General features: G+C 38.4%; 2 protein-coding genes across 2 annotated transcripts in view; one reads left to right on the plus strand and one right to left on the minus strand.

The window, feature by feature from the left end:
• Positions 1–19,559, plus strand: part of ACYP2 (acylphosphatase 2) — a 177,023-nt gene that overhangs the window by 44,375 nt on the left and 113,089 nt on the right. The gene's annotated exons all lie outside the window — the stretch shown is intronic.
• Positions 1–19,559, minus strand: part of TSPYL6 (TSPY like 6) — a 91,312-nt gene that overhangs the window by 6,315 nt on the left and 65,438 nt on the right. Inside the window, 1 exon segment of the mRNA XM_030309080.1 lies at positions 666–752. Coding sequence (XP_030164940.1) covers positions 666–752 — 87 coding nt within the window.

The following is a 19,559-nucleotide window of genomic DNA, read 5'->3' on the forward strand; positions in this document are numbered from 1 at the left end:
AAATGGCAAAGAAGTGTGGTAGCCACTCAGGAGACCAAAGGATAGCTATTGGCAGAGGAGGTGGAAACTATGGAGTCTGGGCTCTGGGGGCGGGTAGAATTCGGATATTGAGAGGAGAATGCAAGGAGGGGGCTCCACAAAAGACAAGGTGGCATGGGCCAAACTACAGTGTTCAGGAATGAACCTTAGGTACACGTGACAACAGGGGATTAGTTCAGACCACACAGTGCCCCTAATGCGTTGTTTTGAGTATGGAATACTTGGGTAAGTTCTAAATAACAAGCCAATTTGGGGGCACCTCGGTGGCGTCGGGTAAGTGTCTGACTTTGGAAGTCATGATCTTGTGGTTTGTGGGTTAGAGCCCTACATGAGGCTCTATGCTGACAGCTCGGAACCTGCAGCCTGCTTCGGATTCTATGTCTCCCTCTCTCTCTGCGCCTTCTCTGCTTGTTCTCTCTCTCTCTCTCTCTCTCTCTCTCTCTCTCTCTCTCTCAAAAATAAACATTAAAAAAAATAAGCCATCTGTAAAAATTACCATATTCTATATGAAACAAACTGTCCTTTTCCTGGTTTCTGTGCCATTCCAGAGCCACAAGCCATCCTATTTCTGCACCCCTACTATTACTATAATTTATAACAAAGTGTTTTTATATTTTTGTGTACACCTCTCATAACTGTCCACTTTGCTCTTGGCTCCATCCAAACATGCCCCAGACAAAACCGCTGTCAAATCTGCTACATCAGAATGTCCACTAAAGGAAAAAAGCAACATGAATGGTGAATTAGGGACTGTAAAAAATAATGGGATATTACCAAGGGAAGTGTTATTAATAAAACTTGACACATATTACTAGGATAATATTTAGACAGATGTAGAATCGATGATCTATCTGCAGTTATTTAAAAATATATGATAATCATTGAATTAAAGTAAGAAACTCCATTTAATAAAGAACCGTGAAAATGAACATAAAACCTGTCAGAAAAATATAACGTGGATGATAAGACACTAGTACCAGGGAGGATGATTATTACAGATAATACATTAGTTGTAGTCTGACTGTATCTGTAACTATTAGAAATAAAATCTTAAGTGTTGGAATTTTCTGGATAGGTAAGGATGTTAAAGGCAAAATTTGTATTGTACACATTCAATTAAATGACATATAAAATGGGCAACCAAGGTGTAACATGGGTAAGATGAGCCAAAGCCTTTTTGTTTTTTTTTTTTTTTTGGCACTAGTTTCCATCCCTTTAAACCTGTTTGGATTTGTAAAGCCTGACTTTGCTGCCTCAAGAGGCAATTAGGAAATGTTGCAGAATTTTATTTACTTTAAACCATTTTAGACGCTCTTCTTTCTAAAGTGCTAAAGTGCGTTAATTTATCCCTTATCACCATCCTCCCACCCCCACTTGGGAGTTATTTTGCAGATGTTAGCCTTGCCTGAACGGCTCTAGTCTATCATTTCAGCAATGAGTCTTCCAGGGCCAGTGAATGTGTGTACTGTCATTTGTGCCAATGCCAAATGGCCACTGTGTTCTTGAGTTGTTTAGTTCTTCTATGATTTTCTTCTTGACTTTGGGTCTTCCTGGCTTATTTTGTTTTTGTTTTAGTATGTATTTATTTTTGAAAGAGAGCAAGAGTGGGGAGGGGCAGGGAATGGAGAAGGAGAATTAGAAGCAGGTTCCACGCTGTCAGCCCAGAGCCCCATACAGGGCTCGAACTCAAAACCACGAGATCATGACCTGAGCCAAGGTCAAGAGTCGGACCCTTAACCTACTGAGCCACCCAGGCATCCCAGGTCTGCCTGGCTTTGATCACTTTCTGTAAATTTGGGGGCATGGCCATGAGAGCCTTTCCCTTCTCCCCCAGTCTGCCACTTCCATTTCTAATCTATGGGCATCGCTGACCTAAATACACATAAATATACTTTTATGTGACTCTTACATCAGAAAAATTAATAGTCTTCAACCTCTAGGAAGTTGACTTCAGACTAGCTATGATCTACCAGCTATATCCATGCTACTCTAGACATTTTTGACAAATAGCTCACAGGAAAGGGCTCCAAAAATTAATAGTTTTTTTCCCCTAAAAAAACTACTGCCTTGTGTTTTTATACGTTAATTTTGTTTTTTAATAAAATAATAGCTGCCCTTGTTTTGAAAGTCGAAAAGTGCTAAAAATAGCAAATAGCAGCTTCCTGTCTTCAAATCATCCCATCTTCTCAGCAACTGTTTTTATTGATTTTGGGCATTCCTTTGAATTTCTAAATAATAAAAACGGTTTGTCTTAAATCATTTTAGGCACTCTGTTGACTTTCTATGATGACAGATGAAATCTGTTGACTTTCTCTAATGATACATGAAGAGGTAACTCTCCTACTCCTTCCGCTCCCCCTTCCCTTCCCTCATGCCCTCAGTGTGGCTGCATCTGACTTCAGGTTAAGCGAATCAGCAGTCGGTTTCTATACTCCGAGCTCTCTATGTTCACTCCTAGGTGAGTGTTACATTCTCCAAGAGTATGCTTAGGAGCACTTGGCGTTCGGTGGGGTGGGTGCCCTTGCAGATGCCTGTGATTTGCCTCACTTCTCCTTTTCTTTTCAAGCCTGGGAAGGGCTTCACCTGCTCTTCATCCTTCCATGAATCAGCCTCCAGTGAGGAGTCCAGCCACCCAGGTGCCCCAAAGCACTTTTCATCACAGAACAGACCTAATCTCTGTGATCGGTGGAAGCATGTTCACATGTCTAGCTAAATTTTGAAAAGTCTTCAGGGCAGGGCTTGTGAGTAGGGATTTGAGAGAGAAAGGTTAGGATTTGGATAAGCTCAAGGACGAGAGGATGTCTATTTTCTTTGTTTTTGGGAAAAGGACAAGAGGATGTCTTTGTCTCTTGACTCTATCTGAAGCCTCTGAACTCATGGAATGGAACATAGTTATGCAGTCAAGGGTGAGAGGAGGGTTCTTGCTCATGGTTAACCTTTTACTGCTCATCTTCCTACAGCTTGTTAAGGGAGTAGAGCTGGGTACATGAGGCTGAGCTTACTGACTTCAGAGGCTTATGGGCTGATCTCATATTCCCAAGGTTTCCTGCTGGCCTCCATTCATGTCTGCTCTGTCCAGCCTCCAATATGGACCCTTTCAGTGTCACGAAACTACTTAAAAGAACTATAAAAATAAATATAGGAGTCGAGTTTCCAGTCACCAATTTCCTCCCCACACTGAAGATAGCAAGTGGAATAGGAAATACTGTACAAGGATGAGTTAATTGTTACCTATTTTCTGAGAGTTTTCATTTCTGATGACTGAATTTACAAAAAATAAGTAACTTTGCTGCCAGGAATTTTTTTTTTTTGCATAAATTTAGCAGACTGTAGTGGTGTCACTTGTGGTTATGTAAGAATTGCAATGTGTTATTGGTTGCTAAATACATTATTACCCTGTTGGAGAGCAATGGTAGTAGTTTCTTTGTTCATGAAGGTCAGTTTTCATGAGTAGAGGGATTACAAACAAAATTAACTGGGGGGCTTAATTTTATTTCATGTAAGAGATTTCTTCATCCCTTAAGTTAATGATTCTAAAAATCTGAACTGGAAAATTTAATAATAGAGTAAGTAGGGCTAAGCTTCTTTGGAAGTTATACTTGTCAATTCTATTTTTGGTTTCTTAGGAAACAAGTTAAAAACAGCTTTTTAAGCTTTAATACATTTCTAATTACATTTCTTCTTTTGAGAAGCTTGTTTTTCTTAAAGGTGCTGAGTTCTTTGTACTAATAGGAATATTGGTTTGAAAAATTCATATTCCCTCCAACCATACTCAATATATGTATGTTTGCAAAGGGATAACACAAAAATCTTCATGTTTTAAGTAAAGCTTTTCACACCGAAGTTGTGTGGTCATGTGCTTTTACTTGTGAATACATTTGTAGCAACTGAAGTGATAGCCTGGGTTAAATTTCTTCTCAAATCCTCAACACACAACAGTGTGTATAACCCATTGTCCGTGAATGGGTGTGGACACAAAGTTCACTTCCACATACGCATTAGGAACAGTGAGGGTGAGGGAGTGAGGAACTGGGCTGCCATCACCCCTCAGCTCTCTGTCTGTGGTTGCTAGCTCATGGACCTCACACTTGGCAAGGTTGACGTGTTACCTTGACTGATTTCCACTGAGTTGCTCACGTCTTCTCCAGATGCTTTAGAGATGAAAAGTAGAAGGGGTAATTGTGCAGATGAGTTCCTGCCTCTTTTGGGAGTGTGAATGGAGGGAAAGGGTGCAAATTCTTAGCCTGTCTGCCCTTTTGATGGGAAGGTGGTGGTTGGTTGCTAAAGACTCTTCAGAGGCTCTCACCAGTTGTTACTCTCCTGACCATCTGTAGAGGCATGAGCAGTACATACACTCTTCTATCACCTTCTCCCCATTGGTCATGCACCTGCTCCGTTGGCCATTTTCTTGGTCCCCTAATACTGCAAGCTTGGAGGGTCCCATCTCCACACAGCTACCTCCTTGTCAATTAGTTCTTCATTCAGTGTCCCTTTCTCAGTGAGGTTTGTGGGACACCCCATCTAAGTAGGCCTCGTGTCACTCTATGTCACACAGCCTTATTTTCACCTCTTTATCTAAGTGCATTGGATGTTTTTGTGTGTTTTTTTTTTTTTCTCTACCTCCTTCCAGAATCTAAGCTCCATGAGAATTTAGCCTGTGTTCTGATTGGTTCAATGGTGTATCCCCATCATCAAGGGAAAGGGTTTAGCAATTTTTTTTTTTCTGTAAAGGACTAGATAACATGTATCTTAGTCCTCATGAGCTAAATAGTCTCTGTCAAAACTACTCAATTCTGTGCTCATAGTTCAAGAGTAGCCATAGAGTGATATGTAAACAAATGAATGAAGCTGTGTCCCAATAAAACTTTATGGACACTGAAATATGAACTTCACATAATTTTTATATGTCATGATTATTAGTCTTTTTTCTTAACCTTTATTTTTGGATAGCTTTATGAACTTATTTTTTAACATATGCTCTAATAAAATAGTCCAAATAAGCACTTGGCTTCCCAATATATACATATATGTTTAATTCCAGTATAGTTAACTTATGGTGTTATATTAGTTTCTGGTATACAGTATAGTGATTCAACAATTCTATACATTCCTCAGTGCTCCTCATGTTAAATGTACCCTTAATCCCCTTCACCTATTTCACCCACCTCCCCACCTACTTCCCCTCTGGTAACCATTAGTTTGTTCTCTGTAGTTAAGAGTCTATTTTTTGGTTTGTCTTTTATTCTTCATTGATTTGTTTGGCTTTTTTAAAAAAATTAAAAAGTTTTTTTAAGTTGTTTTTAATGTTTTTATTTATTTTTGAGACAGAGACAGAGCATGAGCAGGGGAGGGGCAGAGAGAGAGGGAGAGACAGAATCTGAAAGCAGGCTCCAGGCTCTGAGCTGTCAGCACAGAGCCCGACGTGGGGCTTGAACTCACAGACTGTGAGATCATGACCTGAGCTGAAGTTGGATGCTAACCGACTGAGCCACCTAGGCGCCCCTAAAAAATTTTTTTAACATTTATTTTTGAGAGACAGAGCATGAGTAGGGGAGGGGCAGAGAGAGAGAAGTAGACACAGAATCTGAAGCAGGCTGCAGGCTCTGAGCAAGCTGTCAGCATAGAGCCTGATGTGGGGCTCGAACCCACAAACCGTGAGATCATGACCTGAGCGGAAGTTGGATGCTCAACCGACTGAGCCACCCAGGTGCTCCGGCTTTTTTAAAATTAAAAAAAAAAAATGTTTATTTATTTATTTTGAGAAGAGAACGAGCAGGGGAGGAGCAGAGAGAGAAGGAGAAGGAGCAAGAGAGAGAGAGAGAGAGAGAGAGAGAGAGAGAGAGAGAGAGAGAGAGAGAGTGTTCCAAGTAGGCTCTGCACTGTCAGCACAGTGTGATGTGGGGCAAAAACCTACCAACTGTGAGACCATGACCTTAGCCAAAATTGAGTCAGACTTTTAACCACTGAGCCCCCCAGGTGCCCCCATTTGTTTATGGTTTCTTAAATTTCACATATGTGTGAAATCACATGGTACGTGTCTTTTTCTGACTTATTTCACTTAGCATTAGATCCATCCATATTGTTGCAAATGGCAAGATTTCCTTCTCTTTTTTTATGTCTGAGTAATAGTCCATTATATATTTCACATCTTTATCATTCATCTATCGGTGGGCACTTGGGCTGCTTCTATAATTTGGCTGTTACACATCATGCTGCAGTCCTAATCTTGTTAATTCATAAAAACCATTCTTGATTGTGAGTTATATACACAAGGATGGCAGGTCAGGTTTTGCCCTCAGGCTAGTTTCCTGACCCCTGATGAAGAACATTGATGAGCCAACACTTACTACAAGTTTGTTATAATAAGTGAATTAATAAAGTAAAATGAAAGGGAGGAAGTTTTGAATGAAGAAATCAATGTATTTACTCTAAACAATAGAATGAAGTATTCTTGTAAATCAATTCTGAATAAACTGATTGTTCTGGAAGGATAAGAATACTATCTGCTCTTTCAATGTCCTCTGGATTTGGCCTGCCTAGCAATAATACTTGTTGCACATTGAGTCTATCAATTTAGACATACCTGACTCTTACTTTCTTTTTGGTGAATAATGATAGTTATCGAAGGAGTGGTATGGTTAGCTACTCTAACAAACTTGCTACCAGTAATAGTAACAGCAGTTTTCAGGCAAAATTGAAGCACATATACAGGTTTTTATTAGGCATTCATTAGCAAGTAGTCCAAAGGAGTTCATTCCAAGTGTCTATAAATCCAGTGCTCTGTTTTTGTTAAGTGCTTTGACTTTACTGTATACACAAAATTTATTAAAGACAGATACTACGTTCTCGGGGCAAAAAAGACGGTGTAGTCACACTCCTCTGAAACCAGTAGTTCATATGGGACCAGTTACAGAATCAAACCCCTCATGTCATCCCTAGTAGTACAAGTGAAAAGTCCCTGTGTTTTTATACTATATTTGGACAAAGATTGGGGAGTGTTTCTAAGGCATTTGAGCTAATCCACGTGTTTTGAATGCCTTTAATTCCACCAGTGGTAATTCATTTTGAACATTTGTCATGCCAATTAACAAGTCACTAATTGACTAATAAAAACGTGTTCTTGATAAAATAGTAGTTAGTTAGCAAAGTGTCATATAGTGATCTGAATGGCAGAGGGATTTGTAGAAGCTGCTTGGGGAATGTTGTCTTTTTTATAACATTTATGTCTTGCTAATGCATGCTTAATAAAAACCTGTATGTGTGCCTGAATTTTGCCTGAAAACTGCTGTTTCTATTACTGGTAGCAAGTTTGTGAGAGTAGCTAACTATACCACCCCTCCAATAGCTGTCATTATTCACCAAAAAGAATAAATTGACTGGTCTGGACTGTGATGCTTGATAGCAAGTTACCTGACCATCCTCAGCATTTAAAGTTGAACTGGCATCTACTTACTATCACATGGATTATATGAGGTGATAATAGACTTTGTAACAATGGCCTATGACCTCAGTCCTTACACCATTCAATGGAATGTGTAGCCAAGGGCACCAACCTTCTTTCACATACATCTGCATCCCAGTAAGAATTACAAGGGAAGAGAAATACCTGTTCTAAGCTTTGTAGGCATATGCAGATGACCAAACAACACCAGCAGGTCTCCATTGTTGCCAGCCCTGGGAGCTTCACCTTTTCTATTGGTTTCTTTCATCCTTGCCCAGTCCTTTGGCTTGGTCACCCCATTTGAGGGTGCCTTCTCTTCCCTGGAAGGACCATGACTGATGAGTGGAAAGCATTTCCCACTTCTTAAATATTTTTCTACAACATGATTTTCATTGGCTATGAAAATTCTGTCATGTAGACTTAGCAGTGTTTCTTTAACTAGTTCCCTATTGTTGGAGTGTATATACAGTTTTATAGTGATTTTTATCATGATACATCAAAGCATTTATGGTGTCATGAAAAACTCCCAATAAACATCTTTTCAAATGTTTGCTATATTATGGTTAGAGCTTATAGCTTGAGTTGTTTATCACATAGTGACAAGAGATTTACTCTAATTCATCTCATTTATTTTATGTAGTGTTTACAATGACAAATACTAGTGACAAAAGAAGTGTATTTTCAAGATGTTTGGCTGACTGTACTCTGTAGCTCCCACAGAATAAAGCAAGGCTGTGGCCCAAACCTACAACTTCAAGGTCCTTAGCTATGGGCTCTTAAAACAGTTGAACTGATGGATGGAATCGACACTTGTTCTTGACTGTGATGTTCTTTTCTGTTTTCTTGGCCAGGCTTTGTTTGGATACTAGATAATGGAGCAAGTGATCTTTTTATATTCCTTGTGTTGATAATTCTAGAAAAAATACAAAGCATTTAGTGGAAAGGATTTGAAAGAATAGACTTTGATCATGTAGCTTGTGTATGAGTAACACCATATTTGAAAACAGTGAGAGAGGGTTTTAATCATGGAATATGGGACAAAGTAACCATGTGCTCTTAAATTCTAGCTCTCTACCTCACTAGGTGGCTTTCTGTAAGTTCTCTCTACTTAGGTTAACCTTTCTCTAGTTTCACAAAAATCACTTGAGTGCATTCATTCATTGACTCATTTATTCATTGCATTCAGTAAATACTGAGCACCTACTATGTTGTAGGCACCATGATTTAGTTGTGAACAAGCTGGGTAAATTATCTGCTCACATACTCTGACATCAAGGGAGTTGGGCAATTAGGATGTAAGCAAGTAAGATAATCATAAATAGTGACAAGAAGGAGATACATAGGATGATGGAGGGTAAATGAGGCAGAGCACTTTAGATTGGATGGTCAAGGACCAATCCAAACTCATTTTTCATAGAAGCTAGCACCCAAGAGTGGAATGAGGGAATCAAATGAAGACCTGGCTTCAGGACCTTCTGCAAATCCCTTAATTCCTCAGAACACCTGGACAGCCTGAGGATAATGATGCATACTGCTTAAAGTAGTTGAAGAGTTAGAGTAATTTCCTCACATGGTGAGCACCATTTTCTGTCAGGCAACAAATATTCCTTGTTAAACTCTTTAAGTTATATGTAATTTGAATTTTATAACACCCATTTTCCAATGGTCTAACTTTAGAAAACTGTTCTATACATCTTTGAATCACTTAAATTCATCACAAATTTGCTGAGCACTTCTGTGCACCACTCCATGGTGATATATAATGGCAAATGAAATAGACACCATCCCTGTCTTGTCCAAGATCACTTGATGACCTCATTTGTCTGTGACTGACAAAGCAGTTTCTTACCACTGATTGTCCCGACTACTAGTGACAGCGTTTCACCCATTGGTAGGCACATTTTACATTAGAATTTGTTGTGGTTGTGAAATCAAATAAACATGTACACAAACTGCATAAAACATAGGCCATAAATCTTAAAATCTGGTGAGTCTTCTCACCAAATGCTTATTTATGTGCCAATCATAAACTTCTGTTCCTCCACTAAAAATAACAAAGGAGGGGCGCCTGGGTGGCGCAGTCGGTTAAGCGTCCGACTTCAGCCAGGTCACGATCTCGCGGTCCGTGAGTTCGAGCCCCGCGTCAGGCTCTGGGCTGATGGCTCAGAGCCTGGAGCCTGTTTCCGATTCTGTGTCTCCCTCTCTCTCTGCCCCTCCCCTGTTCATGCTCTGTCTCTCTCTGTCCCAAAAATAAATAAAAAACGTTAAAAAAAAATTAAAAAAAAAAAATAACAAAGGAAATAGAAAAATAGAAGTTAACACTTGTGCCCACCATTTGGTGCCTGGACAGCCTTGCTTCTGGATGTTCTCAAGCTTGGAGGAGTGGAACAGGTTCAGTCATGCAAAGTCCTACAACTGGCAGGGACTCTTAATTTTGAGCAGTTTATTTATTCAGTTCGGAATTGTGGTTTTTTTGTTTTGGCTTGTTTGTATAGAGTGGTGATGTCCACATTGGTGCAGACCCAGATTCCCAGAACTTGCCAGGCAGAACTGGCCATATAGCTCTGGAAGGACATCATATGAAAAGGACAAAGAATATTTTAAGCTAACGTCAGAATGATATTTAATGATGAAATACTAAAGGCAAATCCAAATCATGGTATGAATAAGATAGGGATATCTGCTATCCACCACCATTGAATCCTGATTTGAGAGTTTAAGGTAAAACAATAGAAGGAAAAGAAGTAACAAATTTGTGAAGCAGGAGACAGGATTATCACTATTTTATATCCTTGTTTGCCTAGAAAATCCACAAAAACCAATAGAAAAACAATTGGAATTAATATGAGTTCATTAAGAAGGAAATGTAAAATGTATTTGTAAAATTATCTACCTTAGGTTCTAATGTGGGGGACTTAATTTTGTTTACTGCCAGCATTTTTTCTTGAGAGGATCACTTTTATCCACTCCATGTAATCCTTCCAACTCCCAGATACAGGGGAGGGTATGAGATGTTGCTGGTCTTGTCATGGCACCACATTCTTTGGGTTCCATGATAGATCTGGTGGAGGAGCATATGATCCCAGCAGGATTAATAAGAAATGCTGAAAGAGCCCACCTTCTTCTAGGACTACAGAGTCAGGAGGTGACAGGATTGTCAATGCCATCCTACCCTGATATCATTTGATCCCTGACCCAGCCATGAATAGGCCACATAAAACTTCAGACCATGCCCTCCCCTAATTGTTGCTAGACTGTGGGTGAGAGGAAAAATGGAGGCTCATAAACCAAAGGTTTATATGTTGAATTTTAAATTAAGCTGTTAAATAAAATGTTTTACCTCCCTACCTTGATAAACCTTCCAGTAGAACAGAATTAAAAACATGATCAAAATTGTAAATTATGCTGTCTACATGACTATAAGTTAGCAAAATATAAAAATGATGGGGTGCCTGAGTGGCACAGTCCATTAATCCTCTGACTCTTGATCTCGGCTCGTGATCTCATGGTGTGGGAGTTCAAGCCCTGCATCAGGCTCTGTGTTGATGGTGCAGAACCTACTTGGAATTCTGTCTCTCCTTCTCTCTGCCCTTCCCCTGCTTGTGCACACCCGCATGCTCTCTCTCTCTCTCTCTCTCTCAAAATAAGTAAACATAAAATGTGTATATATATAAATGATTATGTTAAATTATCATGCAAACCTGGGTGTTGTGATCATGGGTCAGAATTTTAGGATGAGTACTAATGTAAAATAATATATAACTCATAATTTATTCTACAAAGTAGATTTCCCTTGTTTATGTTTCATAATGTTATGATCAAGAATTTCACTTAATTTTTGTTTGAGTCACAGTACTGATGTAAAATATTTAAAAATGTAGGGCTACCTGGGTGGCTTAGTTGGTTAAGCATCTGACTTCAGGTCAGGATTTCCAGGTTCATAGGTCCAAGCCCTGCTTTGGGCTCTGTGCTGATGGCTCAGAGCCTGGAGCCTGCTTCGGATTCTTGGTCTGTCTCTCTCTGCCCCTCCCCTGCTTGTGCTCTGTCTCTCTCTCAAAAGTAAATAAACATTAAAAAGAATGTTTTTTAATATTTAAAAATGTAATTATATTTCAGATGTATCCAATTTGAATATTTCATCAAATATGTAAATTAAATCAATTGCAAACATTTGAAAGATTACATGTTCAAATATATTTTCTAAAAATGTTATTTATGCTTTAAAATATTTAGAATTATGTTAATATTCAAAGATGCACTACAAATTACAATTAACAAATATCTAAAAATTAAGTCATTTAAATGAAGATTTAACATTTAATCATGTGAAAATTTAACCTTATTATAATTTAATCTTAGGTTTTCATGAAAATAAAACTATTCTTAATTAGGAGCAGGGTCTGTCTCAAAAGTCACAGTTGAGGAATATTTAGTAAAAGTTGATTTTTTTTTTTTAATTTTGAGGACATAGGGCAAGAACTGTGGAGAAATCTTTTACAGGGACCTGAATAGTGTTAGTCATAAGAGTGGATTTTCAGCATTGTGGGTTACATTTGTCACCTCTAAGTGTCACTTCCTGAGTAACACAGGCACTCATGCATTGTTTAATAAGTGTATTTGTGTCTTTTGGTGGGGGGCAGGGGGGCTGTTGAGTGTGAGGCCAGGGCAGGCACTCTTTTGCTTGGGTCTGAGGGCAGTAATCCCCGGATTTGGCAAGTATGTAAACCAGTGAACTTTGATACAGCTCGGCAGAAAATATAATGTAAGATCCCATTCATGATAGAACCCTAAATAAAAATTTAGGTAGACTCAGGAAGTCATATATATACATATACATGTATAGTATGTATATGAAGAAAACTACAAGTCCTCACTAAAATACATGTTACAAAAGCAAAATACTTGAATAAATGGGGTGCTGTTTGGATAGCAAATGTCTTTGGATAAAAGTCTCAGAATTATAAATTATCAGTTCGTTTAAAATTAATGCAGTTAGGGGTGCCTGGGTGGCTCAGTCAGTTAAGCATCCAACTTCAGCTTGGATCATGATCTTACAGTCCGTGAGTTCGAGCCCCACAACAGGGTCTGTGCTGACAGCTCAGAGCCTGAAGCCTGCTTCACATTCTCTGTCTCCTTCTCTCTCTGCCCCTCCTCTGTGCATGCTCTCTCTCTCTCTCCCAAAAATAGAGTAAAAACAAAGTTTTTAAATTAACTCATTTAAAGCAATTTATTATTTATTTTTTTATTTTAGAGAGAGCATCAGTGGGAGAGGGGGGCTGAGGGAGAGAGAGAATCTTAAGCAGGCTCCACATTGCCTGACATGGGGCTCAAACCCATGACCCTGGGATCATGACCTGAGCTGAAATTAAGAGTTGGTTGCTTAACCGACTGAGCCACCCAGATGCCCTACCCCTAAGGCAATTCTAATTGTAGTGTGGGTGCCCCTTATTAATCTAAGGAAATAATTTTAATCCTGTTTTTCTTAGTTGTGATTGATTAAAAAAACAGAAACAAACAAAAACAACCCAAGAAACAATGGGTTGATGACAGGATTCAGGTGATGGCGCACCAAAAACTGTTTCCTGGTGGCTCCTGGTCTTCAGCTAGCTGTGACTGAGGGATGCAGTGGTCCGGGTTGCTTTTGGCAGCCATCCTACATCCACAAGGAAACAGAGCTGAAGATGAACGTGACATCATGGGGAGATAGCTGGAGACTGAGAGACGGAGACACTGGGTTATTAATGACATTAATGGGCCATTGTTTCAAGCACCACCGGAATTTGATATGCTTTTTGATTCAGTTATGAAAGCCAATCAATTCCTTGTTTTAACCTCTTTGAATTGGGCTTTCAGTGTTTTCATTACCAGAGCATCTTAACCAATACAGTAATCATCATCTCCCATGGATGCTTTTTAAATGAAATGACAAAATGGCTTTAAAACTCATCTGGAGGAATGAAAAATTTTAAATCCTGTAGCAGTCTTAGCAGTGTAATACTAATCCAAATATATTAGGTCAGTGAAGTAGAAGTACACTTACTAATATGTGCACTTCCTATATATGATGAAGATTGATTATTTAATAAACAATGCTGAGGCCATTGATAACTATTTAGAAAAACATTAACTTCCTTCTTTCTAACAGGTAAATCCTATCTAGATTGAGTTGAATGTAAAAGATGAAAACATTAAAGAACTACCAAATGTCTACATTGGAGTTAGTGAGGGCCTTATAAACTGAAAGGCAAATAAAATATAAAGGATATGCAGGGTAGACTTCAAATATTTAGAACTTTGTATGCCAAGGGACACCATAAACAAAATTTATGGTCAAAAAGTAAATTGTTAAAATAGAATTGAATATATATGAATATATGTTGTAAGTAAAAGATAATACTAAATATTTGAATAAAACACCTGAAAAAATCAAAATAGAAAAAAAATGGCCAGGTAGTTCACAAAAATTATTGATCAGCAAATATGTGCAAAAGGTGAAATGTCCCTAGTAGTTACAGAAATTCAATTTTAGAGAACTTCTTCCAACCATCAGATTGGTAAAGATCAAAAAGAATACTAGCACAATATCTGAATGAGTGTGTGTACATCTATACATCAATAGAGAGTGGCCAGCTTATTGGGAAAGAACTTTTTGACAGTATAAAGAGGAAGGACATACTTCCATAAGGTTTTTCCTTATTCTGAAAGTATGTCCTTCCTCGTATGGTGTCAAAATATACTTTCTTTAATTAAATGCTTTAGATAGTAGGTGATAATTTAAATATTTTCCCAGTATCCTTATTTTTATTCTATTTAATAAAATATTCCTATTATCCCTATTTTTAATTTTTTAAACATTTGAAAGGTGAAAACTAGTCAACAGAATGGTGCTTTTCAAAATTAAAACAAAAAACAAAACTGGTCTGTAAAATCCAGAGTTCTGAGCACTGCTCAAAATACAAATGTAGATAACATTTAAGGTTATAGATGTAAGGTTCTGACTCCAACAAAAACCTGGGAAGTTGCGTTAGGAGTAAAGAGATGTTGGTGCCACTTATTTGTGTTTTGCCTCTTAAAAAAAATGGAAGATTAGAGTATTTTTAAAATAGAAGAAGAAAGCTGGGTTTCAATTAGTACCTACTTTGAAGAATGTTTGAAAAATAAAACAGTTGTAACTTAATTTTTTTAATGTTTATTTTTGAGAGAAAGAGACAGAATGTGAGTGGGGAAGGGTCAGAAAGAGAGGACACACAGAATCTGAAGCAGGCTCCATCCAGGCTCTGACCTGTCAGCACAGATCCTGATGCGAGGCTCAAACTCAGGACCTGTGACATCATGACCTGAGTCAAAGTCAGACATTTAACCCACCAAGCCACCCAGATGTAACTTAAACATCACAACAGAACAGATCAAAGCCTTTCCCATAATCAACATTTGGTTGCCAGAGAAGGATTTGGTTTAAATTGTTTTAAGACTTAATGAGGTCCTTGCTGTCCTTTAAAAAGGAGGAGGAGCGGTCTATATTCCTTGTTTATGAAGGTGCATTTTTAAGCTTTATTATAGCAACATAGAAGGTAATAGCAATATAGAAATAAAAGGTACCATTTGCTGAATGCTTACGTATCTGTTAAATGAATATACTTATTTAATTTTTACATTAGCTCTTTAAATGGTAATTATCAAACTTTAACTGTTAAGGAAAGGGCAATTTAGGGAAGGTGAAGGAACTTGTTCAACTTGATGCCATTTATAGATGGTAGGACTGAGAAGGGTCTCCAGGGGGCCTCCACTCTGAGTTTGCTGTGCACTTAGTTCCTGAAACCTGCACACTCACAATGAGCGCTCAAAGAGAAAATGTATGCAATAAATCAAAATCTGTTTTCTGTTTGTTTCCTGGAAGGTGTGTTCTTGTATTACTCAAAAGGCCAATTTTTCACTTAATGATAATTATGTGAACTTCTACCAGTAAAAATTAACCTCATATATTTTAGCCTATAATATAGGCTGGAATGTAGCCTGGAATGATCAACAACTATTATTACACAAACAGCACATCCTGGTGGAACAATGGCAGCAATTTGTGTGTTTTGTAATTGCGTTGTTGTCTTTCTATCTGCAAGTGATAAATAGTAATGGATTAGAAAATAGCTGACCTTATGGATTTGGAGAAAATAGAAATATTTCCATTTAACACTTGCTTAAAAATTAGAGTAAAACATTCCTTTCTTTTGCTGTTATTTGTACTGTGTCCAAAAAGATTAAAAACCAGAGTTTTAAATATACATGATATATGAAACCACAAGACTGATCACCTTTCACCCCATAGGCATTTTCTTTTGGGCATGGTGTATAATGGGTTTTGGTCAATTCTATAGGAAGTAAGACATCAATAATTAGAGATGAAAAAAATTAACTGTACATTTTTATTGAGTTAAATCTTTTGTTCAACCCAGACTCTTCATCCATGAGGCATTCGATTCAAATCTTAAATGCACTGATTTCTTTCTCTTATCAGGAAGTCCATATTACTATAATAATATATAAAGATAGAGTTCATATCCTATGTATAGAGTAGTACTATCAATGCCAATGCCTCTAATTTTCCATAGCGTTTAATTTCGTTGTTTTCTTTCCTATAGTCTATTTATAACATTTTTTCTTTTCCTGTTGCTCTGTAATTTACAATCGATTTTGTTGTGTGATGTTTGTTTGATATTTCTAACTAGATATGAAAATATTTAGGTTAGAAATGATTTATCTTTTGTAAGTCTTTATATCGTATTAAAATGCCATCCACATAGTGGGTGCTCACTCAACTGTGGTATTACTTAAACTGTAAATATTCTGAGTTAGTAACACTAATGAAAACTCTAGGAGCTATTTTAGGAAGTTGTACTTTTTTTTGGGGGGGGGGTTATTTATTTGGAGAGCGAGAGAGTGTGCAAGATCATGCATGCATGGGAGGAGGGGCAGAGAAAGAGAGGGAAAGAGAGAGGGAACATGAGTCAGGGAGGGGCAGAGAGAGGGAGAGAGACAATCCCAAGCAGGCTGCATGCTACCAGGATGCCAGATGCAGGGCTCGATCCCATGAATTGCGAGATCATGACCTGAGTAGAAATCAAGAGTCAGATTCTTAACCAGCTGAGCCACCCAGGTATCCCAGGAAGTTGTGTTTTCTGATAATTAATATGCAAGTAGAAGCAGAAAAAGAATCATATGCATTTTGCTTGTTTGGGGGACCCCCCCAAACTAGGTCTGAATAGAGACCTTAAAATTCTGGCTAAATTGTATCACTGTTTTCTTCTTAGTTAAATTTTCAGTAGCAGATTTTGGTCTTCACTGAACATTGTATGCAGCCGTCTACAGGTTGATGATTCTCTTCTGGTAGCCTTATTAGCTTCTTTGAGAATATTGTTGTTGATTCCTGAAGTGCTTCCAACATGGATGGCTATGCACACCACAGATTCAGTCACCCTCTTGTACCACAGCAGACCTTCTCAGGTGCTTAGACTTCTTTGTTTGGAATGATAATTAACTGAGAGATGATATTTCAAATATAGCTTCTTTGACATTCAGTCATCTTTCGTGACTATGGTTTGTAGGTTTAATCTCTTGAGTAAGTGTTAGGAATAGGCTTAGCTACATGTCACAGAAAACCCATGTAAAATAGAGGTTTTTGGTTTTTTTGTTTGTTTGTTTGTTTTGTTTTTTGTTTTTTTTTCTCCTTGGGTAAGAGAAGTCCAGAGACAAGCAATTCAAGACTGACTTGGCAGTTCCTTAATCATAAGGATCATAGACTCCATCCTCCAGGGTTCCTCACATTTGCAGGATGGCCCCCACAGCTCAGCTCTAACATCCACAGCCCAGGCAGCAAGAAGGAAGAAGGGGCAAAGGCAAAAAGGCATGCTTCCTGGCTTAAAAGCATTTTGGGGGGAGCCTCTTTCAGTGACATAGTCACAAAAAAGGATGGTGAATAAATTCTTTGAGCTGGGCATATTGGCATGTCAATTAAAATTTGGGTTCTCTTACTAAGGAAGAAAGGCTAAATGTGTATTATATGGGTATCTAGAAATTTCTGCCACTCCTTGATATTTAACCCACTTTATTGTTAAGATGTGTCCTTTCTTCCCAAGTGAGCCATGGAGGTATGTTTCATTAGGTTTTCTTTATGTGGTCAACACAGACATTATGTTAACACTTAATTTTATTCTTGTGATAGGATTATTTAAAAAAATTTTTTTAGAGGTTTGATGAATTACATTAAATATTTAAGAGGTTCCTATTGTAATCAGGATATTGTGCTAGACAGTGTTTCTCAACCTTGGCACTGTTGACATTTTGACCAGATAATTCTTTATTGTGAGGGGCTGTCATGTGCTATAAGATGTTAAGCAGCATCCCTGGCCTCTATCCACTAGATGCCAGTAACAGCTCCCATTTGTGACAATCACAACTGTCGCCACACATTGCCACATGTCCCCTGGAGGGCAAAATTGCCCCCGTCAAGAAACACTGTGCTGTAAGATAGCCTCACATTTATTTAAAATTACCTGTTTGGTTTCCTGTAAAAACATGCCATTGTACATTTTACTTTGTCACTAGCTGTTTTGCTATGAACAAAGTAGAATTGGTTGAATTTTTACTGTGTGCCAGGCACTGTGATGAGAGTACTACATTTATCACTGGATGTAAAGTCTTCTTAACAGCACTGCATTAAAGTATTAATGATGTTAGGTAGTATTACCCCCACATTGCAGATGAGGATAATGAGGCTTGGAGGTTATTTTAGCTTTGCTTGCCCTGCAGAGCCTAAGACCTGGCTTGGGTGTGACTGATTTATTTGGGAGGCAATCCCAGGAAGCAGTGACAGAAAAGGGAGAGTGAAACAGAAGAAAAAAAACAGCTGATAAGCAATTGATGTTGAGCTGTGATCCGGTTACCCCTGGGCCACCAGGGGCACTTTACCTTTCAGGACCCTGGGGGAGCTAGGAAGAATGCATCTCAGAATTATTTTCTTATCCTGTTCACTAGGTTGGGAAGAGACTGAGAGACTTCTCTACTGACTCTCCCATTGGTTACCCCCAGGGGCATTAACCTGCCTTCCTTTCACTGATAAAAGTGGTGACTGATATTTACCAAGACCCAGCCACTGTTGGAGGAGGAGTCTGTTAGTTTTCTATCAATATGTAACAGCTTTCTACAAATTTAGTGGTTTAAAACAACACCCAACTCACAGTCGTGGAGGTCACATGTCTGACATGGCATTGCTGGGTTCTCTGGTCAAGGTATCACCAAGCTGGAAACCAGGTTCCTGTCACTCTTCACGCGCTGTGGAAAAATCTACCTCCAAGTGCTTTCAGGTTTTCGGCAGAATCTAGTTTCTTGTGGTTGTAGGACTGAGATCCTCACTTTTTTGCTGACATTTTTCTGGGGGTCGCTTTCAGCTCTTAGGAGTGATATGATCCACTCCACCTTTTAAAAAAAATTTTAATTCCAATGTAGTTAGCATACAATGTTATATTAGTTTCAGGTGTACAATACAGTGATCGAACAGTTCCACACATCACCCAGTACTCCTCATAAGTACACTCCTTAATCCCCATCACCTATTTCACCCATCCCCCCATTCCTCTCCTCTGGTAGCCCTCAGTTTGTTGTCTGTAGTTAAGAGGTTGTTTTTCGGTTTGTGTGTGTGTCTCTTTTTTTCTTTGCTTATTTTTGTTTTTTAAATTTCACATGTGAGTGGAATCATATGATCCACTCCATCTTTAAGCCAGCAACCATGCATTAAATCTTTTTCATGCTTCAAATCTTTGATTTCCTCTTCTGTTGCTTAGAGAAAACAACTTGTTGGTTACTTGTATATTCACAAAATTGTGCAAGCATCATGACTATCTAATTCCAGAATATTTTCATCAGCCGCAAAAGAAACCTATTAGTGGTCACTCTGCCTTCCCCTGTACACTCAAATGCTGGCAACCACTAACCTATGCTCTGTCCCTATGATTTGCCTATTCTGAACATTTACTGCAAATAGTATCCTACAATATGAGCCAATATGGTGTCTGACTTCTTTCTGGAT

This window comes from Lynx canadensis, chromosome A3 (genome assembly GCF_007474595.2).
Source record: "Lynx canadensis isolate LIC74 chromosome A3, mLynCan4.pri.v2, whole genome shotgun sequence".
In the NCBI taxonomy this organism is placed as follows: domain Eukaryota; kingdom Metazoa; phylum Chordata; class Mammalia; order Carnivora; family Felidae; genus Lynx; species Lynx canadensis.